This window comes from Manis javanica, chromosome 10 (genome assembly GCF_040802235.1).
Source record: "Manis javanica isolate MJ-LG chromosome 10, MJ_LKY, whole genome shotgun sequence".
Classification (NCBI taxonomy): Eukaryota; Metazoa; Chordata; class Mammalia; order Pholidota; family Manidae; genus Manis; species Manis javanica.
Window position 1 is genome coordinate 87,730,179 of NC_133165.1, and position 27,548 is coordinate 87,757,726.

Genomic DNA, 27,548 nt, shown 5'->3' on the forward strand with positions numbered 1-27,548 from the left:
AGGATTACTACTCATTCTCCAAATTATTCATGCTTGTCCCCCAGTTGCTACCTTTTGAAGGTCCATCAAGAGCTGTGAGGCCTTACCTCAGTTTCTCCCAGATGACTTAACCTTTCTCACCTGTAGAATTTTCGTTTTGCTTCTCTTTGGGCACTTTACATCATACTTCCTTTAATAGTCATGTTTAAATTTCTATACTCCCCAGTCTACAATCTCTTTCAAAGTAATAATGTTTTTCTTCCTCAGTGGTTAGCACAATGACTTGGCTCTTAGTGTTTATTCAGTAAAAGGAAGAAAAGACCCTTTGAAGCCAAATACCTGACAAATAGTGAGAATTGATTAAAGGCTATTCCTCACATATCTTCTACCTTTGGTGAGTTGATAGGTTATTCAGGTCAGATGATTTAGTTGAACATGATGGTCTAATTCCTATGAGTGAATGAATAGTGGGTGGATTAATGTAGTTTATCATCACCGGGAAAAAGAACCCACCCCCACCAACCAGTGACATACAGAATGTGATTTAGCATCTCGAACTTCACATGTATGTTGATCTGGGTTTTAAGTAACTATTCTTGACATCCTTTTCTGAAAAAGCTGATCGACTAGTATAAGCAAGTTTCAATTATAATCATGTTGACATTTGAATCTCTAATCTTTACAAGTCAGAATGTAGTTATACAAAAAATTAAGTGCATCTTCTTCCATGCCTAGGAATGACCAAGCAATGTAGGGAGCATATGACAGGCTCCTTCATCTCAGTTCTTTCTATTTGGTTCCTAACATTCTTTGTTCTAAATTCTTGGATAGGAGAATAAAGACCAAGTATTTGGGTGGTATATTTCTACCTTCACAACCTATTTAAAGTATTGTCTTGCTTGGGTCAAGATGGAACCAGTTAGATGTAATGTAAGAAAATAAGACTGGAATATGGAAATAAATCCCTTGATTTTTTTTCCACAATGCTCACTATTGCTTTTTCCATATAGTGTTTATAAAAGAAGAAAGGAGAGAAGAGAGAATGCTTCCTCACCAAAAATCCCTATTTCCTAAAACACATAAACTCGCACACTCTTCGGGGCTAACCAAGAATAGGAGATAGTAATGAGAAGGTAAAGATAAGTTTGTCCATCAGTAAATAGAATTGAAACTACTTAGAAAAAAAATTTTTTTCCTTTTCTTTTTTCCCCCATTATTCATAGTATATTGTCATGCTTCCAGTTAGTCATATTTTAATTGTGTTAACTCATTTTATGTTACAACCAGTAAATTCAGCTAAAATAGAAGTATCTAAAATAAAAATGGAAGTTTCCTTTGTCCCATCTTCCTTTTCACTAGTTTGCTACTTTTTTCCCCTTAGATTCCTAAACCCTTGAACTTCCCTTAGAACTTCTGTTCCTCTTATCACCAGGATCAGTATATGAATGGCTGGCATCACAAATGCATTATATGAATACAGCCAACAAAAGCTGCATTTGTTAATAGGAAAGTAAAACTATCCTTCTTCAAACAGTCCTGTATTTTTGTGGCTTTTCTTCTGAGTTCTTGAGTGACACTTGATGTTTTGTTTAGCTTTATATAACACTAGTACAGAACAGTGTGTATGTGTTGGTGTAGTGTAGCAAACCCTTGAGAAAATAAGTCAACCAAGCTGAAGTCTGATCTGTGTTCAGCAGATATTTTATCCACAGCCAACCAATCTACAATCTACATCAAAGAAACAATTAAATTTACCTTCTTGAAGAATGGGTAGGTGTCCATAGGGAACCTGTATATTGTTATAAAATTATCCATAGCATTTTATTTTCTCCTCTCTTGGTTAATAATTGCATGTGTTCCCTTATCTGTTTAATGATATCTTAGTAAGATTTTTCTTCTCTTTCTTAATGTCTTAAGTAAGTTATTGGGAATTACATTCCAAGAAGAATACAGTTCTGAGGATGTACATAATTGGTATTAATTGCATGTTTTTAAGTCATAATTTTAAGGTGGACTTAGGAAAAGGACTTGAATAACTATCAAAATCACTGTGGGATTTAATATAGTCATCCTAATGTAGGGGAGTATATCTTTAATTTGCTTATCAGTAAATCGTAAATCTTAAGATGACCCAATGTTAAACCTTCAATAGGTATATTGTTAGGTGCTTAAATATGGTTAACTGGTTTTGTTAAATAGAAGAATTATCTTTGTTTATATATCAATGCTATCTTTCTGATTTGTCCTATTAAAACTAATTTTTTTGCTCATTTATTATATTTACATATGGTTTATAGCTTCTTCTGTAATTTCAGAATGTAAGTAACACTGCTCTCTGTTGTTTTGACTGACTTCTCTCTACAGTAGATCATTTCTTACAAAGACCTCAGACCAGTAGAAATTAAGTTCCATTTACCCATAATTAGTAACTCTGAGTAATTCTTTGTCTTTTGATGTAAGATAATAATGGATCCAAGTGTGAAGGTGCCAGGCAAGGAATTCTGATATTTCTCCCTGTTTGTTGCCCTGAATGCCTACCTTGACATGCCAGGTGGACCAAGCATCTTTTTCCTGCTTACTTTCATGCCAGCTAACTACATACTGGTTTCTAGTCAATTTCATTACAATGTCATTACATGTTGAAAAATAATGTCAGGGACTGGAATATCCTCTAAGCAATGTATTAGAGTTTGGAGGGGCCATAAAGACTCCATTTACCCTTCAAACATCATCACCTTTGTCTTCCTGCCACTGGACTCACTCCTGGATTACACAACATAGGTGTGTATGCAGGTGAATATATTAGTCATTTCCTGTAGCCTTCTAACTCATTGATGAGTTACAATGAGTGAGAAATCCCTATCAAAATCATTGACATAAATCCTAGAAGTTTAGGGGCTGTCAGAGGTTATACAGGCATTTAGGATATTAAAATCCCTATTTTACCAATGGAAATAGTTGAGGTCAGAGAAGTTAACTGATATGCCCAATGTCATGTATCTAATTAACATCAAAAGAAGGACTGAAATTGTATAGTACCTCTTCTACCATGTAACGCTGTCTTCATGGATATTTTAATAACTGTTTGTTGGATAAAAACAACTGGCCACAGCTTTCATTTCTTTGAAATCTAAGAAAACAGAAAAAATTTAAAACATATCAATAACTGCAGCATTATTTACAATAGCCAAGGTATGGAAGCATCCTAAGTGTCCATTGATAGGTGAATGCATGAAGAAGAAATGGTATATATATGGACTATTACTCAGCCATTAAAAAAGAATGAAATCTTGCTGTGATGGATGGTCCCAATGGGTATTAAGCTAAGTGAAATAAGTCAGACAGAGAAAGACAAACACCGTATGATTTCACTTATATGTGGAATCTAAAAAAACAAAACAGACCCACAGATTCAGAAAACAATCCGGTGGTTGCCAGAGGGGAGGAGAGGGTAAGGAGGTAGGTGAAATAGTGGAAGCAGTTTAAAAGGTACAACTTCCATTTACAAAATAAAAAGGTGATACAATATACAGCATAAGGAGTATAGTTAATAACATGTAATAATTTTGTGTGGTGACATAGTAGCTAGATTTATCGAGGTGATCACTTCATAATGTATATGTGTTGAATCACTATGTTGTACACCTGAAACTAATATAATTTAACATGTCAACTGCACTTCAATTAAAAAAAATCAACAGCTGTATTCTCAAAGACTTTAGCTCTCTACTCTCTTCCCACATTTTATAGTCTCTTAACTGAATAAAAAACATCAGGGCAATGAAGAGAGGAAATACATTGGAATGCAAGAGATTTGTACTAAAACTCAAGTTAGAAGTTTATGGGTTTGGGAGGTTTGTTTTTCTTATGTAAATTAAATAATCTTCTGAACAACCACACACACACATTGTAAACCAGAAAGGAGAAGAAAAGGCCAAATAAACCAGTAAAAAGGAGTAGCCTTCACCAGTTATACACTGTTGTGCACAATGATATCCTTATCATTGCAAAACTAGTTTTTACATGGTTTTTGTCACTGTGCTCACTGCTCTGTGTGCCTTATCTTTTTGGTCTTTCTGTACAGACCTTCCTATATATCTTCCTAGTTCATGAATTTATCCTTTGAAGACAATGATGTATTTCATTAGACTGTTTAATCATTCCCTGGCAATTCAGTTATTTTCTAGCCTAATAGAACTCTAAGCATCTTGGCAGAAACATTTTATTTTTAGTTATTTTTTGGGAGCTATATTTTGAAGTGATGTTATTACTATGGTCAAAAGATATAATTAATTAAACAATCCTTGGACATATTTTCAGCTTGCTTTCAAAGATTATACTATTGTAACACCACTAGCACAATCTAAGGACAAACTTGATTCCCCATTACCTCATAGTATTTGGTTTTGTCATTTTTATCTACATATGAATTTAATAAATACAAAAGAAATGAAAATTTCTTTTTTTCCTAATTGTAACACATAATTATTGTAGAATGCTTAAAAATAAAGAAAATATAGAGAAATCCCAGCATCTGGAGATAAGTATTGTTTTACTTAAATGAGCTCAGTTTTTTGTATGAGGGTCCATGATGGGAGGAAATGTTTATCTCTGAATACTTTGAGAAGTTAAAGCCAGGTTTATCCACACCCTGTGACCCACAAGCATAGTTGAGCAAAATCCCATTTTTCCCTAAAAGTCATCCTTCCTCTACCCTTGATTTAGGAGGGATGAGAGTCTGAAGGTCAAATTTAAAAGGCCAAAAGGAAGCAGCTGAGAGAGGTGGGAGGTGCTTCGTAAATTAAAGTGTTGAGAATCAACTCTTAAACAGAATTTTTCCTGAAAATAGTATTACAGAGGACAGGAAATCCTGTTTTTTACTTGACGTTTGGGACCTAACTTACTTTTTCCTTTAAAAAAAATGTCCAGAGAGAAGAAACTCCACAGACTACTGGATAAAATCCCCAAACTCTTATTCTCTTATTGCTTCATGTTGATGTGTTTGGTTTATGGATTCACAGAGAATATTTATGGTGTGTTCTCACTAATGAGAGTTTCTACAGTCAGCTGACAGGAAGGAGGAGGACTTGTTGGGTGGGGTGAGGCCAAAGCTCTAGGAAATTCCAGAAAGTCTTCCAGTGTGTTTTCTCTCTTCTCTTAACAGATTATGATGATTAGGCTCTGTTAGGCATCTGAGTAAACAGGCTGAAATGTGATAAAAATGTTGCAGAAGGGTATTTCAGTATCAGAATTCCTGTGTTTTTTCTTTCTGTGCTCTTCTACTTCCTTGAGAAATATTGGAGGAAACCCCTCCTTTTTCCTGTAACTCAAATTGCCACTTGTAAAATGAAGATCATAAAATTCATCATAAATGCACTTGAAATCTTGTTATTCTTAATATTTGAGTGGTTTGGAGGAGAAAAGGTACTGAAAAAAACACTTTGTGCTTCACCTGGGATCTCATTAAAAGCCCTTTCATCTCAGAGTTGTATTCTTCCTCAGAACCAGTGTCAGTACAGCTTTGATCTCCAGAGATTCTTCTGTTTTTCTCCAAGCCCAAATAGCTTTGCACTTCACTTTTTTAATACTTAAAATTACTTAACCCAAAGGTTTAAATAAAAAGCTAGGAAAGGTGGGAAATTTTATACCTCTGTAATGAAAGAAAGCCTCTACACTGGCTTTCTGGTTCTACGTGGTCTTGCTCCCAGTACTATCAGTGCAGGGACCTCCCATGAGACAGAGAGGGTTGTGAGGGTTGTGACTACAAGCACAGATGGAAAACTGAACTTTCTATGGGTTGAGACATGTAACACATACTCTTGGAATTATCCTTCGACTTTACCTTTGACAGAATGTAAATATTTGACATATTGCTTCATTATTAACCTATTCCCTTTCGGTCAAAAAAAGGTATAGTATTTCCAGGCTTTTCCCCTTTTTGAGCCCTGAAAATTCTAGTTCTTACAGTGATCATCGTACAGTACAGCAGCATTTGGAATGAATCTTTGGAATTTCCTTTAATTATCTGCAAAAAGAAATGTTTTTTAAACAAAAATGTGGATGGAGGGTATCTTGCTGAACTTTTCGCTTTAGCTAATGACCTTTATTTTTAGATTTTTAGATGGGGGCTGCTCCCGGAGCAAGAGTATGTTGCATCATATGAGTCATGTGGATGTAGTTAATGTTGGTGCAACTGACCTGAATTATGATGGAGCAAAGTTAGAGCTACTACAGCTTATTTTGGTTTTTATTAAAGTAGATTTGATTAATAATGTAAATAGCAGAGGTGACTGGAGATAAATTATATTAAATGTAGATTGAATTTGCAAGAAAGTGTATTCTTATTGGTATGGTACAAGCAAACCAATCCTTGGCTCTGATTTTTGGGATGGCATGTTTTTATCTCCAAGGGGGAAAACTTGAAAAAGTGATAGTTCACTATCTTAAACTTTGCTGTGGAGTTGATTAGTCCGTTGAACTTAAAGGTTAATAACTATCTATTAATGTTGAATTCAAAAGGATACTAAGTGTTTTATCTCCGGTCATATTGGATTTCAGATACCTTTCCTGCTTTAAGTTTATCTGGAAATAAATTGAGATTTGAATGATAGGATCAAGTTGAAGACTCTCATTACAAGCTGAATAAACATGACATACTCTCTGTGTACTGTGTGTGGGAACATTCTGTGACACTAAGTGGCTTTCTCTTGAATTACTTTTCCAGTCTTAAAAATTATAATTTGCAACTTTAAGTAGATATCTGCTTTAGATATGAGAAACACAAATGTAGTAATTTATGGGAATCTCAAAATACTTTATTCAAAAAAATCTGTACCCATCCACTTTTCTATAAAAAAACCTTTTTTTAAAGCATTGTCTCTGCCCTCAGTAGGCTTTCAGTCTAGCAGAGAGACACATGACAATTTGATAAGAATTGTCACAGAAGTGTGACGACCAGTACCTTGAGGACAGAAGGCTTACTTAGATTTATGTGGGAGTGGTAAGGCAGACTTTCCAGAGGAAATGTTGCTTCTCTTACACTGAGTCTTGAAGGAACAGGCATTTGCTAGACAACAGAGGATAAAACAGTTATCTGGGTAGAGGGAACTCAGGTATAGTGTGTCTTGCCAATAGATTTCAGCCACAGGCAAGTTCACTATGAAGTCAATGTGACCAAAGAAATGACAGTAGAATGTTCTTGGGGCGAAAGGGTTATACTCAAATTTATTCCCACGATGGCAGGTCATTCACTAGAATCTGTCCACTCAGAGCAAGTCTGCATACAGCAAGCCGGTCTCTGCCTCTGAGCCTCTCTGCTGCCACATCCGTCTCAGTCTCTGTCTTCAGTGCTGGCACCACTTCAGTCTCATCTCTGCTGTCCTATAGCCTTGCAGCCATGCCACTGCATCGCCCAGAGCACTGGGCAGAGCTCTTTACATAGAGTCAGTAACAACGTACTGCCCACACATGTGTAGTGAGCTAGCCAACCAGGGCCAGCTGAGAATCCTGGCCACAGGAACCTTCACTTTAACCACACAGTGTCATGGTCCTCACGGCAGTTTGCTTTTCCTGGAAGGTAAAGGTTGAGGAAGACAATACCTAGAGAGGGTAGCTAGGGACCAGATCGAGAACTGCTCTTCTGTGACATACTACACACTTTAGATCTGATTCAAGAATTATTAGGAATCCTTTAAGAATTTTGAACAAAAGAGTAACATAGCTTTATATTTTGGGAAAATTACTTTGTATTACTTGAGATAATGGCAGCATCATGAGACTTGATAGGAAGGTGTAGAAAAACCAATTAGAAAGGTAATGTGACAGTCCAGGGAAAAGAAGATACTGACATGAACCAAGGCAATAGCAACAGGGAAGATGGAAAAGGGAAACGGGAGATGCTGCCTCCAAGACTGTGCCGTAGGGAGATATGTCAGCGTCATCCAGGACATGAGGATTCTCCTCCAATGGCTGTTTAAATTACAAGGCTTTCTCATTAACCTGGTTAGGCAGTGATCATTAGCAGAGAGGATTAGCTATATAGAGAGTTACTTATTTTTCCCTGGGCACCTGTGAATATGTAGTGCTTGCTATTTATACTAAAAACACATTCTGCGGAATATAAAAATTAATACAAAATCTCATCTCTTCTGGATTTTATTTATGAAGGAGATTTGCAGTCCTCCTTTTGGAACATTGAATGAAGATTTCCCACCTTCTGTACAAAGCTTACTATTGGGTTTTGTTTTCCAAATAGGTCCTTCGAACCCAAGGCCGAAGTGCAGGTGGAAGGAGGATCTCTGAAAACAGCTGTTCTCTGGACGATTTGGAAATAGGCCCAGGTAAGCAGAGAGTTCCGTATGTGCGACATTTTACAGAAAGTACTCACTTGTAGCAATACCTTTGGCCTCAAAGCCAATGCTTTTAAAGGAAGAGTGGCACAAATTAAAAAGGAAATCTGATACAAACCATTATCAAATCTCATTGCTCTCTACAAATAGATTCTCTGTATTTTTAATCCGTCCTTTTCAGTGGTAACCTGTGATAACCAAAGGGTACCTTTATGCATTTACAAAGCAAGTTCTACTGACACTTTTGGCTCTGTGCTCCTGTGGGGCTTGAGGTTTCCCATGGGTGGGCAGGTTCCTCTGTCAAGATTGGTTAGCCTGTATTACCAGTGATAACATAATGCCTTGAGAGTGGAATTATGTTTTGAAGGGGACATATACAGGCATTTACCAAAGGAAAAAATAATAAAGTGGAAAATCATCAGCCTCCTAATAATCCAATAAATGCAAATAATTAAAATGGCATTGAGATCTATTTTTTTCACATATTAAATAAGCCAAATTTTTAATATATATAATACTTAATTATGGTAAGCATTCTCCTTTTAATGTTGAGAAAGTGAGTGAATATTACCTGTAAATGACAGTTATATTCCCAGTCTCCTCCTTTGTACATTTAATAGAAGAAATTAAATTTGAATAGCCCAAAATTTAGAGTCTTGAAACCATTCAAGTCACATTTTATCTTCTCATAAAACATTGTTTGGATACTTTCAGGTCAGTTGTCATCTTCTACGTTCAACTCAGAGAAAATCGAAAGCAGGCGAAATCTGGAGTTGCCACGCCTGTCAGAAACCTCCATAAAGGATCGAATGGCCAAGTATCAGGCAGCTGTATCCAAACAGAGCAGTTCCAGCAACTATACAGTATGTGTTCTGCATCATTCATTCATTCACCCATCCAGCAAAAGGTCACTGAGCACAAGAACTAGAAATGTCCCCCAGGCCCTGATGTGGGAGCCGTGCCTCCTTCCATGGTCCCCAGCCGTTCTTTCACAGAAATCCTACCCTACCCTCACTGGTAATCCTGACTTTGTCTTCCTAGGCCTCATGCCCACTCCATTCATTTTCTAGTGATGTTACCATCCAGTAATGTCCCTGATAGTTTTCCTATCTCTTCTACTTAAGTTTCTTGTTCAAGAAGTAGTATCTTGTTAATTTTAATGGAGACACTTATTTTTGTTCCTGAGAGAGGAAAGAAAAAAACTGGAGAGAAAGCAGATCTATTCAACATTAATGTAGGGTGGGTTGTTTTTTTTTTGCAATTTATGAATGTATAATTCAAGGACATAAAATCACCATTTTTGAACTCCACAATTCAGCAGTGATATTTCATATAGTCACAAGGTTGTACAACCATCACCACTAATTCCAGAATATTTCTGTCACCCCAAAAAAAAAACCCATACCTGTGTCATCACTCCTAGGTCCTCCCTCCCTTCATTCCCTGGCAACCACAGATCTACTTCCTATCTTCATGGATTTGCCTATTCTGGACATTACATATTAATGAAACCATACAATCCATGGTCTGCTTAATCTTCCCTCCTTATGATGTAATGGTTTTCTAAAGAAATAGAATAATGGATAAGAAAGGCAGGGCAGGGAATGACAGGAAGGTAGCATACTCAGTAAACACAAAAATTTAGTTTTCTAAACAGAATGGAGGGTTTTTCCATTTTATACTTTCCTAGACTTCACTGGCAAGTGGACACTACAGAACTGCTTCATTGAAGTTTCCTTTTAAATACCATTTATTTATACCTACTCACTAGTATATACCCATGTACACATACATAATATAAGTATCTTTCCAACATTTGTTCCAAGATTTCAAATTACAAGCCATTAATCTCTTGATGTCCTATTTTTTAACAAAGTTGGAGGAACAGTATTGAATTTTATTTGTTCCCAGGCAGACTGAAACTGATGCCTACTAGAAATCATAATATGTATTCCAGGAGTGGAGTCTTCCTTTCCCCACATTAGGAAGTATGCATTCTCTAGTATTTATTGGTGGGCTAAGTCTCTAAGGCAATAATAATTTCACCTTGATTTTTCACTGTAGTTTTAAGAAGAGATGATTGTGTAAATCAATAGGGAAGTGGAACATCACAGGTTCATTATTCACTGTGAGTGTGAAAAATGAGCTAATTTAGACATTTCTTAAGAAGCAGGCCAGGGGATACAGCCCATAGATGATCTGTGGAGCTTAATTCCCTCTTGTTTTAGGATTTTGCTGCTCTGGAGTGCTCTCCTGCTATAAACATTCTGACCAGGTGACTGTAAGTGGAAAAACCTGTTCAGTGACTTTTTAAGAAACTCCTAATAGAGTTTTTGCATTGCAGTTTCCTGCTCTGTAAACTTGAAGAGTTGAAAACGCTTTAGGAATTCTTGTAAAAAGTACATTTTATCTCATTTCTAAAGAATTTCTTAGGCCCCTCACAGAGGGTGGTTGTAACAAGGCACACGCTTTCTGGCAGTGATTCTGGAGGCCAGGGTCAGGAATGCATTGCTGGGCAGTGCTGGGATGCACAGCGCGGGCTGCCGGCTCCCCACTGCATAGTCGCACCCTCAGAGCTCTATGCCTTAATCTGTAACTCCATACCTGAGTCAGTCAGGCCCACTCACACTCTCTTCATTGGCCCTCTGACCATAAATGACTTGTTTTCTCCCCATGCCTAAAGAATCACAGAGAATAGAAAGGTACTAGATCACAAGCAGACTAAAGGTAGGAAGTGTCCATACTCATCTACCGCTATATTGATTTGGGGTCTGGTAGATAAAGTCCATTTTAATATTTTGCCCCAAGTGCTCTTTGCAAGGAAAAAAAATGTAGTCCTGTTTATTTCTTATGACAGTACTAAAGCCTGCTTTTTTATATTGAGGCTCTGTTATGAGAAGTAGAATAAGGTATGTCTTTAGTACAATGTATGAATCTCGTGCAAAAAATGTGTTTTTGAAAGGCTCAAAAAAAGGTTATTTTATGGTATTAAATATAGTTTCAGCTTTCATATGTATGCATCATCCCTGTCTCTCTTTCCAGGCCGGGCATTTAGATATATGGTCAGTATATTTTCTTAATTATTGGCACTTGGCATATCCTTTCCCCTGCTCCAAAATGGTCTTTTCTGATAAAACTCACGAGCTTTGCATTCCCACAAGCTGCGCTGCTGGAAGTGTGAATCACAAGAATGTTGTGTGCTGGGGTGGTTTCTGCGTGTGTCTGTGTCCGTGTGTCTGTATTCTAATGAGCATCCAGTTTTAGACTCCTGTATACACATCTAACTCTGAGGTATGTCTCCACAAAGCTGCTTTTGTCATCTCACTAGTTAATGGGTGTTGCTTGTGAGAGTTGGAGGGTTAATTTGACCTGAGGCCTCTTAAAGGAACTTCTTTTTTAACATTCCACGGTTGTTTAATTGATAAACTATTAAGAGAATAGAATAGTGATTTCTTTTTTAATTCATAGACTATTTTTATTTTGTAGAATGAATTGAGAGCCAATGGTGGTGAAATCAAAACTCATAAATTAGAGCAAAAGGAGAATGTGCACCCAGGTCCCGAGGTCTGCAGCTCCCATCAGGATGGTGAAAAGGTGGGTTGGAAACTCTGATGTCCAGTTGCCAGGGACGCATGTGTTCTAAATTAGGTGCCTAAAATTAGAAACAACTCTAACTCTAGGCTGCACAGTGTCTGGGAATTTGGTAACAGCTGCCAGGACAGATTGTCATTTTTGCAGGTCACATAATTTTGGTTGGGGAGCTCTGCGACTTATATCTGCCCAGATAATGCACCTTCACTGGAAAATTCTTTTGCTTAGCTAATGCTCAGATGGCAATGAGCTAAAGTGATTTTTAAAAATCTTTTTGATTAGATATTCTCTCCAAAATATTTATATATTCTTAATTTAACATTTTATGCAAGAAAATTTCATTCTTTCACTCAAAGTATTTTGAAAGCGATGCACTATGCTAAGCACAGGAAATGCTAAGCTTAAAAATGAAATACAAACAAACCCTTCTGTGTGGTCTTTATCTGCAAGAAAGCTAACAGAGTAAAAGGGAAATGAGTAACAGGTTGGCTATCATAAGGCAGTGTGACAAGTGCCAGGAGAGGGCCAAGCATGGAAGCTCAGTCTGAGGACACTTAACCTGACTTACTTAAGAAGGTGATATCTGAGCCACGTCTTAAAGCATGTGTGGAAATAGGCCATGTGAATAAGGGAAAAGTTGAGTAAAGAAAAAGAAGGGCTCTCTGGGCAGACAACAGAGGTTTGGAAACCAGAGATTCAAACTCAGATGCCTTAGCTGCAACATGAGGTACATATAGGCGATGGTGAGAGACAGGTAGAGGGAGAGGGCCAAGGCAGGTCTTGGAAAGCTTTATATGCCACCCCAAGGGTTTGGATGTAGTCCTACAGAGAGAAAACCATGGAAGATTTTAAGCAAATAAGATTTGTGTTTTAATGCACTTAACATTAGATGAGTGGCTTAGTTAGAGTGAGTAACAGTATGTCAGGTGAATTTATCATTTTCTTTGCCAATCCATTATCCAGCCTTTTTTGTCTTTCAGTCAATATGATAAGCAAATATTTAGTTGAGGAAAAAGAGCTTTCAAATCTATTACAGTGATTAATCTTAGGAGGAGAAAAATCATTGCTTCTGTTATACATATTGACACCCTTGAGACCCCTCTTCCAAAAGGTGGGGAGATCATTAAAATAGGCTAAGAGTAATAGTTCTCAAATTTATTTGACTATAACAGACTTTTAAAAGTATGGTGTATTGGCAGAACACCAACAGGAATCATGAGATACACTACACACTTGGACTTAAGTAGGCACATAGAAAAATAATCTTAGATTAATGGCTAGAAAACTTGAATCATAAAATAGAACAGAAAGAAAATTAAATCACTTCATTCTACAAAACATAACATAAATATGTTAAAATAATAAGAAAATATTTGACAGTAATATGTTTCATAATCATAAAATCATCCAATAGATTATATACAGTTTTGCAACAGTAGGCTCACATTAGTCCCATGGGTCACATGCCATGTATCAAGTAGTTCTCTCATTGGACTACCTGGTTTTCCTATTTTTTAAAGTGGGAGATTATGTCTTAGAAACAGTTGAGTAAATATGTTTGAAATTTTTCGTATATTCTATAAAAAAGAAACAAGAGAAAAACATACCCGCATTGAAATGCTTCCATCTACCCTCGGGGTATAGCTAGAAAAATGATCATCTGGAAAGTAGTGCTTGGATTGTCTCTATCTAATTTCATGTTTGCTTCTTGATTGTCTTCATGCTGATTTGAAACTGGAACTGAACTAAACTGGGGGGATGGGAACATTTCAATTATAGCCTAAAAGGGCATCAGTGCAATTAATCACAAATTGAGGAGTGGGTGGGGAAGAAAGGAGATACAGATAGTACATAATCTTCAAGAACATACTGCAGATTTAGAAACCCTCGGCTGCCTTAAAATTCATAAAACGTTTCAGAGCCTCAGCCATCCTTTTGGCTGTTTGCCTGGCTTTTGTTAACCAATACCTAAGAACTATTTGAATTTCAGCTTGTTACAAAAGGACATTAATGCTAGGGTAAACTTGCCTGAAATAAAATATTTTGTCAAGGTATTGTTCTTCCCTTTCTCCTCTTGTGAATGAATTTGTGCTTTCTTTAATAAAACATTTGAGCAAAATCTCATGTGCTCTCTCCTGGCTGTTCCTGCAGTGAGGTCATCTGGTTGGGCATGTGCAATGATGTCATAATTGGCATCAAGTTTACCCTGCAGGTTCAAGGTGACTAAATTAGAGGTGAGAGAAGAGCATCCTGGGGTAGATAACATCTTCTAATTAGCAAGAATTGAAGAGCTTTTAATGGCCATGCACAACTTTTAGAAAATTTATCTCATATCATTAAATGAAGTAACATGTGTGTCAATCACCCCAATACCTGGCGCATAGTGAACACTCAGTAAACGTTGGCTGTTATAACTGGTTTTATGTCGTGTCAGAATTCCTGTAATGAAAAGAGAGTAATGGGAAAAAAAGGAGCATGCTGAAATTCAGATGCAGTCAGCCAACAACTTAATCTCCATTGTAAATTTACTCAGTACATTAAACATCCTGATATAAACATTCAGCATTGGCCATTCAATCTCTGACATCTGAATGAAAGGCTATTACATGGAAAGTGCATTTGGGGTCACCTCTTGACCTTTCATGATTTTGAATGTGAAGGGGGATACCAGGGTGGCCAATAGAAAGCAGAGAGAGAACTAGTAAGAAGTTCCCATTTTTTATTTAAATTTGATAGCTTCTGGGAAAAAGATTTACACCCATACGTAAGATCTGCCATCTTGTTGTTAAACACTGCCATTCTGAGGCTGGGATTAAAAAGTGAAACTAACTTGGAAGATAATACTGGAGGTTGGTTTTAGGTGAATCGGTTTTAAAGCTATCAAAAGGTCTTCTGTCCTGGAAAATTTATTTCAGCAGGATGTATTTGGTTATTTTGAAATAAGGGATTAGGAAAATAAAAGAGTAAGAATAGTTCCTATATGTAAAGACTTTATCTTGCCTTGAAGTAAGTTATGGTTAAATGGTGAGGAACTTTGCTCTCCCTGATGGAGGGTTTTGTTTTGCCTTTTTTTTCAAGAGTAGAATGATATGGTTTAGAAGTTCTTTTATAAAGGGAGATGATGCACACTTCTGGCAGCTGAGTGCAGTCTGTTTCGCGCTTTACTCTGTAATTGAGAGGCATGTTAATGTCCTCATAAAAGACATTTTGCTGCCTCTTGTTTAAATGCTCAGCTGTTCTGGGGCCCGTTATTTCCCCCAGGCAACCAGTGACTGACTGCAGTCAGCAGGTTTTTATGGCATTAACAGCAGTTTGCTCTTTTATTTTTAATGTGATTCTTAATCCCCCCCTTTTTTTGTAGGCTTCGGCAACCGAGAATAGCCTGGCAGCCCAGTCCACCCCTGCTAAAGATGACTCCCATAAGCATTTGTTCTTAGAGCTGGGGGGTAAGGTTCTTGTTCTGTATTCTGTATTCGGTCAGGGTATTTCCCCATTGCTGTCAGTACTGAGAAAGTAACATACTACATCTAGGATTTAGCCGATCAAATCTTTCACTTGGTTTTAAGAATTGATGCTTGAATACCCTTCACACTGAATTTCATGGCTTAGAGAGAAGTTAAATTCAAATAAATATGATTAACTTGGCACAGATGGAATACTTTTGAGGTTTCTCTCATTGAACTTATCCTACCTTTTGGAACAAACCTTTTCAGGGTTAAAACTGCAAAAACTAATTTTAAAGCTTCATTATAATGTAAATTTGGCCAAGAAGGATTTTATTCATTTATAAGGATAAAGAATTGGTATTTGAGTAACCTTTTAAAAATATCTTTCCCTACTTATCTAAACATGTACTATATATAGTCCACCCTCTAGACAGATTCTAGAGATTTTCTTGTTGGTGCGAATTTTGATTTTATTTTGGATTCGTTTTGAGCCTCACTTCTCCAAAAAACAGAAGCTTTTGGCTTTTTTCTTTACAATTTCCATTTTGTATTTTTATTTTCTTTTTAAATATATATTTTATCTTATCCATTATCTTTTTATTTTTATCTTTTTAAATATGTGGATTTGTATGTATAGTTCCTCCTCAGGTTAATGAGTTTACTAGACCCTGAAAACTTAGCAACTGAAGTATAAGTATGAGCTAGCCAGATCTCTAGTAAACCCTACCTTAAAATTTCAGAGAAACTCACTCTGCTTGAATCCAGGAACATTTATCTTATAATCGTTTTGCTTGGCCTAGAAATTTTTCTGAGTTTTAATTAGTTCTGCAAAACATTTCTTTGAAAAATAAGCCCTAATGCTTCAGTACTTTATTGACTTTAGTATTTCAGGAATCCTTTTGTGGTTCCTGAATAGCTGTGTAAATGACTTTTCTGTGCCTCTTCTGAGTTTTCTATGCAATAAATATATTGGCAGGAAATTAACTTACACAGGTGAAGTGTCAATGATTATGGAATTCATGAAGCCCTTTTCCATAATCTTCATCCATGGATATCTGCTCTAGGACTGACCAAAAAGTGTCAGATCAGTCACTCACACATGCACACACCCAGTATGATGTTTCTGCCCTCACATTCCCCCATTTTCCCAACTTCAGTTGAAGGAGTTGAGAGTTCTAACTACCAAAAAGTCATTAAAGTCTACAAACACCCTCAAAAGAAATAACAAATACTACAGGGCAGAAAGTGCTTCATCTGGGGTAGTTTGGATTCCTGCTGTATGTGGCAAAGGGTGAGAAAGCCTGGCTGAGCCACTGAATTTGTGAGAGAACTGGAGAGCACAGCATTTATTTAGCATTAGAATGTCCGTCACAGAAAAGCAGTGTTTTTCCTGGTGTTGAAAGATCTGTCAGTGGTGGAGGTGTCAAAACTTGGCTTTAAGGAGGAAGCTTTTCTGAGACTTCCCATGAGGTACTATAAAATGTCTTCCTTTTGTAACTCAAACAGGTAACTCCCAGGTTAAGAGTGAGGTTCAGCAGCCTGTCCATCCCAAGCCACTAAGTCCAGATGCCCAAGCCTCCAGCCTTTCTGAAAGTTCTCCTCCCAAAGCAGTGAAGGTACAACAGCAATTTCTCTCTGAGCCTTTAAACATTGGTTTGCTAGTAGAGCTCATTGCACCTTTTAATCATCATGTTCTTTATGACCTGTTTTTACTTTCCTGGGGATGAAAATGCCAAATAAGGGCATACTTAAGCCAGTCACTTTCTCTGGAAATCTTGCTGCTTCTACTCAGGTATTTGGGCCAGGAACGGGGAGGCTCACTAATATCCCTGTTTGAAATCTGAAAATTCATGAAAGCTTTAAGGAAACCTGCAGCTGAAGAAAATGACTTTCTTTTTTTTAAGTCCAAGTCCATAAATCTGTGAATGGGTGAAAGTCCACAAAATGAGAGATATGCAAAATCTGTTAAACTATAATCAGCCTGCCAGACAATGTCGGCTTAAAGATAGTGGCTCCCTGGTCTGAAGAACCTGACCATAAGCTCCCTGGTCATAAGAACTTGAACTTGGTGGTTAGCTGATTTAAATGAAAGAATGTGTGTATTGAAATGGGAGTTGGCCAGTCCATTTGCTGTAAAAATGGGTGTTCAAGTAACACTTATACTAGGGTATATAATATTATACGGTAAAGAATGAACCCAATTTTTGTACCCTAAGAGAATTTCATGAGGGTTCTCAATCTATGGCCTTCTTTTACTTACCAATTTTGAAAAATACTTACCAATTTTGAAAAAGTCTTTTCCCTTTCTATGAATATGTATTCCCATAAAAATAAACAAAGGTAAAAAGATGCCAACACCTCTTTTAGTCTAATTAGCTGACTTGCTTTAACTGAGCGCTTTACTAATGCAGTAAAATTTACTCACTTGGATTATTAATCAGACATGCCCATATTCTTTTGTGGCTTTCTTCTCTGGTGCTTTCATAAATAACCAGGTTTTCTTTCAGAAGTTTTAACACTTGAGAGAAATTCAATAGGTGGAATAGAATTAGTTTTAATATGGTTTGTACTGCCTCAACCTCATGCCCACATCTGCTATGCTTGTTTCTCTTGACTGTGGGCATGACTGATCCCTTGAGGAAAATTCTAGTGCACAGAAAGAATAAAAAGAAGAGGACATAGGTGAGGGTCTGGAACAAAGTAGGAAAGGGAAGAAACCATGATTTAAGGGGTGGATTCAAAAAGTGAGGGGGGAGGGGGAAGACATAAACCTGAAAATTTTAAAGGAAGCAGAGGTTTGTGAGGAGGGTAATTAAGGCTTATTGAAAGGGTGCAAAAAGTAAAGGAAGTAGCAAGAGGGGACAAGCAAACAGAGAAAGAACTGAGTACAGTGATCAAATCTGCACATGTATCCAACATGACCCAGCCTTCTGGCCTTAGCGATCTGCTTATGCTGTCGTCAGCACTTTCTCTTTCCAGTATCTGGAGTCCAGTAAAGTAGCAAATGCCAGGAGGTTAATTTCCTCTCCAACAGCAGCCCTTCCCGGATGCGAACCCTTGGGTTGTGGTTCTGGATCAAGAACAGCAAAGCTGACTTGGCCATGAACTGAGGGACTAGGGAAATTTCATGACAATCTAAGAACTAAACTCTGTTCTTGAGTATATTTGAATTCTCCACCCAGTCTTACTTCCTTTCCTCACCTGCTAGGCCAGATCTCCTGGTACTGGGTTGGACCTTTGAGATCCCTTCTGATTCAAACTCCAGGGTCTGACCTTATAAGTGATGTAAGACAGAGTGCCTCTCACTTAGCTCCTCCCCAGCACACCAAGGGGAGGAGATGGAATAAGGCTCCCTCTGCACGTGCCCCAGACCTGTGCCTGCTTCTTTGGTGCAGGTCACTCAGCAGTAAAATGCAGATAGGCCTGCTTTCACTGGACATATCCTTCAGATTTTGAATGTTGTATAAAGACCAAAGTAAACTGGCCTCACTTCCTATGTTTGCCTACAGTCCAAAGCTCAAATGGCTATCGTGTACAGAGCCAGGGGTGGGACCCAATCATATCTCCAGTGTTATTTAAGGGCAGTATATTTTCTTTTCCTCCAAGTTACCCTTTACATTCTACAGATAAATATATCAATGCTTTAGTAAGTGTTTATAGGAAGACCTGCTGACACAACTGATCTCATGGCTAGAGACCATACAACAGAAGTTGTTTCCTCATCTCAGGAAATTACAGCTAAGAATAAACTTGTTCACTCAGAATAGATTTTTGGGTCCTACACATCCTGGAAAAACTATTCCTTGGTGCCTGTCTGTTATTGAAATAGGACATCTAAGGGAGAAACTCAATTCATTTCAAATTTTAGCTTAATGAAATTAAAAAAAATGATACTGGTTTGTACAAGTAAGGGTTTTGTATAGTCTGAACACTGGCCAGATAACTCAGTTGATGAAATGTGGTGCTAATGAAGTTGAAGTTGCAGGTTCATTCTCAAAAAGGTGTTGCTCTGGGAACAGAGGTCAGTGAACCCTGCGAGAAGGATCAGGATCTTTCTGCTCAAGAGCCCCAAGGGTCTCTTAAGCTTTATGTCCTCCCATTGAAAGAAAGTATCCCCTAAATATTCCCAGAGAGGAGGATAAGGGAAGAAAAGGCAAGGAGATGTGACAGGTCCCAGGATTACCCACTTGCCCCCACTGTGTCCAGGACAACCCGGTCCCAGGCTTCCTGAGCTGGTCCTGATACATGTGGAGAGAAATCATGGTGGACTGCATGAGAGGACATGCACTGTGGGGACCCCTCTGTGCCCTCCCGGCTGTCCAGGTTTTATGCTGTTTTGCAAAACTACCAAATTGTGCTAGACAGTCATCTAGAATCTAGAATCTTTTCTATCTTCATCATTACTGCTTTGTCAGAACACTAACCTTTCCTCTCCATGTAAAGCCATCTATTTATAGATGTCTATTTATAGAATAGCCCCAAAATGCTTTCATTTTTATGCTTCGAAAGAGTTTCACAGAAAGCCAGGGGAAGGATTAAGGCTACACAGAGCTGGCCCAACCATTTATTGTGTGAAAATTTTCAGTTTTATTATCTAGATATTTTGCACAAATTGGAAAGGAGGAAAAGAAAGGCATTTTGTGGTGTTCTAAGGAATGAAGGCCTGACATAAACATAGAATTTTCTTCTGATTTCAAAATGTCTAAAATCCAGTTGGCTTCACTGCCTGTTGCTAAGTTCCCCACCTATATATATAATATATATATGAATCTCCCAACTGGAACCTTCATTAAACTAAAAATATATGTAAAACAAGAGGGTGAAAGAATGTAAATGAAGCCGTGCAAATTTATGGGAAAATAACTTTTAAGTAGATGCTGATCAGTAGAGGACCTGCAAGATTCCTCATATGGGATAAACATGTTAATGAACATCAATTATTTATATATTACCTCATTCATTCCTGAATTTCCCAAAGATATTATCTGTATATTTTAATTTGAAACAAAGCAAAGAGCTATGGTTTGTTCAAAGTGCTATGGTGAGATTATTTTCATTTGGGATGACATCTGCTCTCCCCCAAAGAGTTTCCTTTAGTCATGGAAATTTAACATCCCAGGACAATTTAGAAAAAAATTCTCTATTGGTTTGTGAGTCTGGAGTTCTGAGTTTTCATTTTAATTCTATTAACTGACTGTGTGAGCTTTGATAAGGTACCTTAAATCTTGGTGCTTTAGTTTCTACGTGTGAAAAATGGTGAGGGAGAGGAGATGAAAAACGTCTTACTAACTGGAAAAATATATTTTCAAGATAAAAATGTCTAATGAATATTGGCAGTATTTTAAATGTGGCTGTGCCAAGTCCAAGCATGCCATGAAGGCATGGGCAGGATGTATGCCAGGCTTACCATAATGGTAGAGATTTTTGGGCACTGACTATGCTTCCTGTTGTCTGAATAGACATGGGGGCAATTACAGAAAAGTGGCTGAGTGCCCAGGACAGAGGAAATAAAGGGAAGGCACAGCCATAGCCCCGCTGACTTGGCATATTACCATATTGGCATCCTCTTGTTTTTATGAAACTATAAGCACCCTTGGGCAGCTGGCTCGTAAACCTTACATAATATTGGAAAAGGTTTTTGTAAAAATCAAATAAGAATAATGGGAGTTGGGTAGGTCTGGCTAGTTAGAAGCTTGCGGTTATCAGATGTTTGAATTAACAGTCTATTAATTTGATGTTAAACAGTAGGAATGACTTTTTACCTGTATGGCTGAAGGCTCCATGCCAGAGAGCCATGGTGCATCAGGTGTGGGAGGTAGGAAGACACTAAGAATTGTTAGTGAGACTTTCTTTGTGTGGATGAAGGCTCATAAAAGCTCTCTCCTGAGCTGGGACATGTTCCAGCCTCAGGTAGATATGAGTGAGGGTGATTTTGCCACGATTAGCAGAGTAACTTGAAGAAGAAAGAAAACAGGGTCCTGTTCTTGGATCTGAGTCTGTAACTGAGCTTCAGCTCAGCTGCAGTGAAGCACTCCAGCACACACCAAATGCTGTGTATTCACTGAAGGTTCCTGTTTGTCTCTTCCAGCTTCTGCTTCCTGCTCCGGTACCTAATTTCTGCTCCTGCCTTCCACTTTCCTCCTAATGTGAGCTCAACTTTCAGCTTTCTCTCAGGTTCTCCTTTCTATTCACTGGGCTGTACCCTCGTGCAACAGCGTGTTCTGTCTGCGTGTTTGTAAGGGAGGCATGTTTTGTGGGCCTCCATTCCCCTTTAGCAGAATAATATCCAGTTCCTTTTATACCATGTGAAATTTCCACCTCCTGCTCTGTCTTTATGACCAGAATAAATATTCTCCTAAGTCCAGTGTTAAAAATGCAGAATCCACCCTACAGCTGAAAAAGATTTTCAATTTAGTAAATACATTTAGCCTAGTATTTTTATATTATGTGAATTGTGATTTGCACAGGCTCTCCAGTGGGTTCAATTGTATTGTTACACCCAGATTTATTCTACATTTTCATGTGTTTGTTTGCAACACAAGAATCTAATCCTTTCAGAGAAAACCTAATTAAAACTATGGTAGGACATCTCCACTTAGGTCCTATCTTGTTAGAAGTGTCCTTGCAAGAAAAAAAATCCTGAGCTCCAAATAATGCCCCTGATTACTTCCAACAACATTCAATACAGTAGCATTCAATCATATTTAATACCTGTTTATGCTTGGTAAACTAGGTTGTAGCCTGTGGCCTTTGATTCCTTTTAGGACTCTAACCCTAGGAATAGAGAGGTGCTATTGACAAGCCATTTCCACTCAGTTCTGCTCCTTCTTAAATCCCTCTGTGATGTTTGGGAGTTTACCACTAGTTTCAGTTAAATTCCTTCTATACATCTTTCCCCTTACTCCCATTTTTGTCCATTTTCTACTCTCATTTCCTGCCCAAATCTACTTGGAAAACCATTCCTATTTTTTGCTTTACTTTAGAGTGAAGCATGTGGCAAGTGAACCAGCAGTCTGAATTTTTTATGGGTCTGTTTGGGTGTTTTTAAAAAACTCATTCTTGCCCATAACCTGATTTATTGTAGGCTTACCTTAATCGTTCAGGTCTTGGGCCTTGGAACTGATTCACATTAATTACCTCCACATTGGTCTTGGCATCCAAGGGGCTACCAAGGTACCTGTGAGGGCCTCCCGGCCACCTTGACCTAAGCTGCTTCTGCATTTGCTGGCTGAGGTGTTTTCTGTTTTGGCAAGTCAAGGGTTACTCACACACACCTAGAGACTCTTATCCCCACCCCTAGTAGCCGTGTAACCATTTCTTATATAAAATCTTACAGTTTTGGAATTCTGGCTTTCATCAGTGCTAGAACACCAACTATTTTATATCCTTTAGGATTGGGTTTACCAGCTAGAACAGCTGTGCTCACCCAGTCCTTCTTCCACACTTTACATTTGTGAATTCCCAGTCTATTATGACCTCCTCCTCCCCATTATAATAGTTTTATTCTCCTTTGCTTTTTAAAAAGATTATAGAACCTATAGCTTTATTGAGCTATGCTTTCAAATGGAGTCCTAATGAAATAATTTATGTCTCTTTTAAGTTGTTTCATTTATATGGGTTTTGATTTATTTGAAAATGTTATGCCTACTGGACTGAGCAAGTCAAGATTATAAGCAGAGTAGATTAAAAGATGCTTTATCAAAGTGTCTTTGCCTAGTTTCCAAAGCCAAATGCTCTTCCTCTACTTGAAATTTCTCCCCTTCAGAGTCGTTGCTATACAAGTCTGTCCTGCTTTTACATGGCACTTGAATCAAACAAACTTCTTTCTTCTGTGTGTGTGATGATATTTTCTACTAATCTCCTGTCCACAGAAACATTTTGTGTGTACTTTTATGTGTACGTAGTGGCTTGTCTAAGCCTTCTCTGCAATCTAGCCCTAACTCCACCCATCCTCGGGTACTGCTACACTTAGAACAGCCAGACACCCTGGGAAGGGAATTCAGGAGAACCTTTTGGCTTTAAAGAGTCAGCTGACAGAATTATAGCAGGCTTAGTGTTCCTATGAGAATTGACAGGCTAGGTAGAGGAAGGAACCCTTAGATAACAAAGTAAATCCCAGGGCCCATCTCAGCAGTGTGCTAACTCATCACTGCCTTTGCTGAAGTTGTCCTTTTCTTTTTCCTTTTCCTAGAAGTTTCAGGCCCCTGTGAGAGAGACCTGTGTCGAATGTCAGAAGACAGTCTACCCGATGGAGCGTCTCTTGGCCAACCAGCAGGTGTTTCACATCAGCTGCTTCCGTTGCTCCTATTGCAACAGCAAACTTAGGTATGCCAGACCAAAACAAGTCATCTCTCTGAATAACTGGACCTCCGGAGGGAGTCTCTGGCTTGTAGAGCACTGGTATTAAAAGTTAGTGCACTAATAATGTACTGTTGAAAGCCCTTGAAATAAGTAAAAAGTACCATTTAGTGACAGGTATGCCACATGAAATGATAGTGATGTTTGGAACTTCTTGGTACATTGATATGTTAATTTATGTGTTAAGACTGAAGCTTAAATCTATGGGTTGTAGGCCCCCTGTGCCCTAATTTGGTAGAATGTTTTCCCTTGGCATTATAAAATCATGAAGTTAAGAAATCTCAACAGGATACTTTTCTAAGCCCTTACGTCAAAATGTCCCAAGCACTATAAATGATGAAAACAGCAATAATAATAGACCCTGAAGAACATTTATTTTTCCATATATTCTTTCATTTTCTTAGAAAATAACTTATGTATCATTTTTTTCAAGTATCTCAAAGTATGGTTATACATGTGGCGAATTGGTAAAGTAACTCCATATTAACTCATGTTAATCATAGTCTTAGAGAAGGAAGTAACCAGGATGTCACTCCTTCCTGCCTCCCTTCCAGGGCAAGCATCCTTTCCAAAATACTATTGAAAGATGTCCTGGCATCTGCATGCCACTTATTTGGAGGGTGATAGCCCACTGCAGCTAGTTCCAGTGTTAGCTCTAGCTCGAAGGCTTTCCCTTCTTTGGGGCCAAAATGTGCCTCTCTAACTTCCATTTGCTGGTTCTTTTTCTGCCCATTTTTTTCTCCAAAGCACACTTTTCTAAATTTTTGAATTTGTATATTTCCTCTGTGGAAGTGCTGTTGTTTTTATACCCCCTTTAAAAATTGTTACCCTGCAAGAGACACCAAGTCTCCTAAAGGCCTGCCTAGCACCGACACTAGGGTCGACTGACTTCTTGGCTACTGCTCACCACACACTCATGAGCCCATACCTTACTTTTATACAAAGGAATATCCTTATAAGTAGTTAAGGGTTACAGATACTTGGGAAATAGATGAGTGAACAGAGCCAGGTGGGATTGCCTAGGGAAAACCTCCTGGAAGAGGTAATTTTAACAGTTTTGACAAAGGGGAGTGAAGTCATTTGAAAATGGGAGCCTGTACCAGGGGCAAGAATGGCTTGTGAAGGTGCAGACCTGGAAGTGAACATGTTTTTTATAAGGATAATAGACCAAATGTGCTTAAAAGAGGGGGAGAGAATCCTAGGTGATTGATGTGCTTTTAAAGATATTTTTCTCACTTAACATCTTCTGAAAATACTGGAATTGCCAAATCTCAATTCAGTTGCTGGCATAAATAAGAATATACAGATTTGTTAACTTGATGCTCTTTTTCTTTTAACAACAGTCTAGGAACATATGCATCTTTACATGGGAGAATCTATTGCAAGCCTCACTTCAATCAACTCTTTAAATCTAAGGGCAACTATGACGAAGGCTTTGGGCACAGACCTCACAAGGATCTGTGGGCAAGCAAAAATGAAAATGAAGAGCCTTTGGAGAGACCAGACCATCCTCCAAATGCAGGGGAGACCCCTCAGAGCCCAGGAGTAGAAGATGCCCCCATTGCTAAGGTGGGTGTTCTGACTGCAAGTATGGAAGCCAAGGCTGCCTCTCAGCCGGAGAAAGAGGACAAGCCGGCTGAAACCAAGAAGTTGAGGATTGCCTGGCCGCCCCCCACTGAACTTGGCAGTTCAGTGACTGCCATGGAGGAAGGGATCAAAGTATCCAAACCCAAATGGCCTCCAGAGGATGAAGTCAGCAAGCCTGAAGCTCCTGAGGATGTCGATCTAGATCTGAAGAAGCTAAGACGATCTTCTTCACTAAAGGAAAGGAGCCGCCCATTCACTGTGGCAGCTTCATTTCGAACCGCCCCTGTCAAGAACTCAAAAACCTTGTCCCCACCTATCAGGAAAGGCTGGAGCATGTCAGATGAGGAGTTTATAGGAGGAGTAGCAGCTGAAAGAAAACAAGTAGAAAATGCCAACACCTCCGAAAAGAATGGGAGTGTGGGAAAAACAACTTGGCGAGACAAGGAATCTAACGAAGGGGAGACAAGGAGGAGAAGTAAGGAAGTTCATGGTTTTGAGATGGGGAGTGACAGTCTTGTAGAAAATGGTGCAAACTTAGATGAAGATGATAGAAACCTTTTCAAACAGCAGTCTCCACTAGAAGCCAAGTCTACAGATTGGTCCAGCTTTGTAGACACCACCACCAATGAAGAATTCACTGCTCAGAATCAGAAATCTCAGGATGTGGGATTCTGGGATGGAGAGGTAGTTGAAGAGCTGTCTGTGGAGGAACAGATAAAGAGAAATCGGTACTACGATGAGGGTGAGGATGAGGAATGACAAAATGCAATGGTGCTGGGCCTTAAATTTAGTGTTAGTGTTAGTAAGCCACTGCCCTTTATCAAAGTGATGCATGTAAACAGGTATCAGCATGAACAGTAATTTATGTGGAAGTAGCTTTGGAAAAGAGTTCTTACTTCAGAAAAATCCCATACTGCAGCTTAAGTGAACCAATTCTAAGTGCTAGAGACAATATTACTTAAATCCTCTATTTTAGTAATGATGATATACACAAGTTCTTTAAGGTCTTATGAGGGGGAGGAATATTCCAACTGATACAGTCCAGATTCTGCTGTATTCCCCAAAGGCAATAGGAAAATAGATGATTAGTAGTACACTGTTACACTCAAAATTCAATTATAGAATTAGGGAACATATAGAAGGGATTTAGGGACCTAAACATTATAACTGAATGCACTTTAGTATAAAGGGCACAGTTTGTGTATTTTTAAATGAGTACCAGTTTGTTTAGTGTTCATCTATTGAGAAATCAAATACTTAGTCTTTTAAAAAATAAATTTTAGGTTAATTTTCTTACTTTGATATATATGGGGGAATTAACTGCTTTGCATCCTGCTCTGTAAATCACGTTCTGAACTGGATTATGGAGATATAACTTCTTTTTGGAGCACCTTTTAAGCACCTTTGGTGCTTGGAGAGATCCACTGTCTCCCAAATAAGCTATGGTATTTGCCAGTGAGTTTGGGTACACTCCAAGTGACTGCCGCTTTCTTTGGTAGTATCTGTGCTTCTCATAATTTGCAGAAAGCTACAATATTTTTGTAAGATCGTTTATATGGCCGTTTGCCATGCTGCACGTTAGTGCAAAGTGAGGAATTTAAAGGAGGAATAACAGAAAAAACACCTTAAATCACTTGAACTTAGACCTCCAAGCTCCATAGTCCACTTCTGATATCCCTTTTCTCATGCACTAGTGTTTTGATACTTATCAGCTTTGAAATGTATTGATCTTTATGGCAGACAGTATCCCAGGGTGCAATTAAACCAATTATAGGCCTTTGGTGGTCGGGGTGGGGGGATGGTTTTCTAGTATTAAGGCTTTGGAATATGATAATTTGAGTACATTTGTTATACGTAATTGATATTCCAAACTTTATGTGGGAAAGGGGTTTTAAGCTATAGGCTTTTCTTTATACCGCATTTTTAGAGATTCAGTTCTAATACATTTTAGAGATGTAAAATAATCTGCTTTCTTACAGTCTTGCTTTGTTTGAAACATTTTTATTCAATAAAGCTTTTAATTTGCATTTGGACTTTTCAGTGTTCCTTTTCCATTATTATTTTACATTATTACAGTCTCTCAGGACCTGCTTTTACCTTAACAGTTTGGGAAGAAAAGGCAAATGAGTCTGATGCCCCAGAAGCGTAATGCTATGAATATATCTCTCCACTAGGTGGTGGAGTTGGGCTGATCGTTGACGTTCCTCCTCCCTAATGGTAGACAATCTTTTTTTGAAAA

At 38.2% G+C, this 27,548-nt stretch overlaps 1 protein-coding gene across 3 annotated transcripts in view; it reads left to right on the plus strand.

The window, feature by feature from the left end:
- The window catches only part of LIMA1 (LIM domain and actin binding 1), a 74,874-nt gene extending 47,532 nt beyond the window's left edge, over positions 1-27,342 (plus strand). For 2 of the 3 annotated variants that reach the window (XM_017675280.3, XM_036992242.2), the window contains 7 exons: positions 8,234-8,318; positions 9,042-9,190; positions 11,814-11,921; positions 15,280-15,364; positions 16,871-16,980; positions 23,556-23,689; positions 25,066-27,342. In XM_017675280.3, coding sequence (XP_017530769.3) covers positions 8,234-8,318; positions 9,042-9,190; positions 11,814-11,921; positions 15,280-15,364; positions 16,871-16,980; positions 23,556-23,689; positions 25,066-26,068 — 1,674 coding nt within the window. In that variant the 3' untranslated portion in view covers positions 26,069-27,342. The remainder of the gene's footprint in view (positions 1-8,233; positions 8,319-9,041; positions 9,191-11,813; positions 11,922-15,279; positions 15,365-16,870; positions 16,981-23,555; positions 23,690-25,065) is intronic. The other variant, XM_017675281.3, reaches the window with a different exon arrangement.
- The last annotated feature ends 206 nt before the right edge of the window (positions 27,343-27,548 follow it).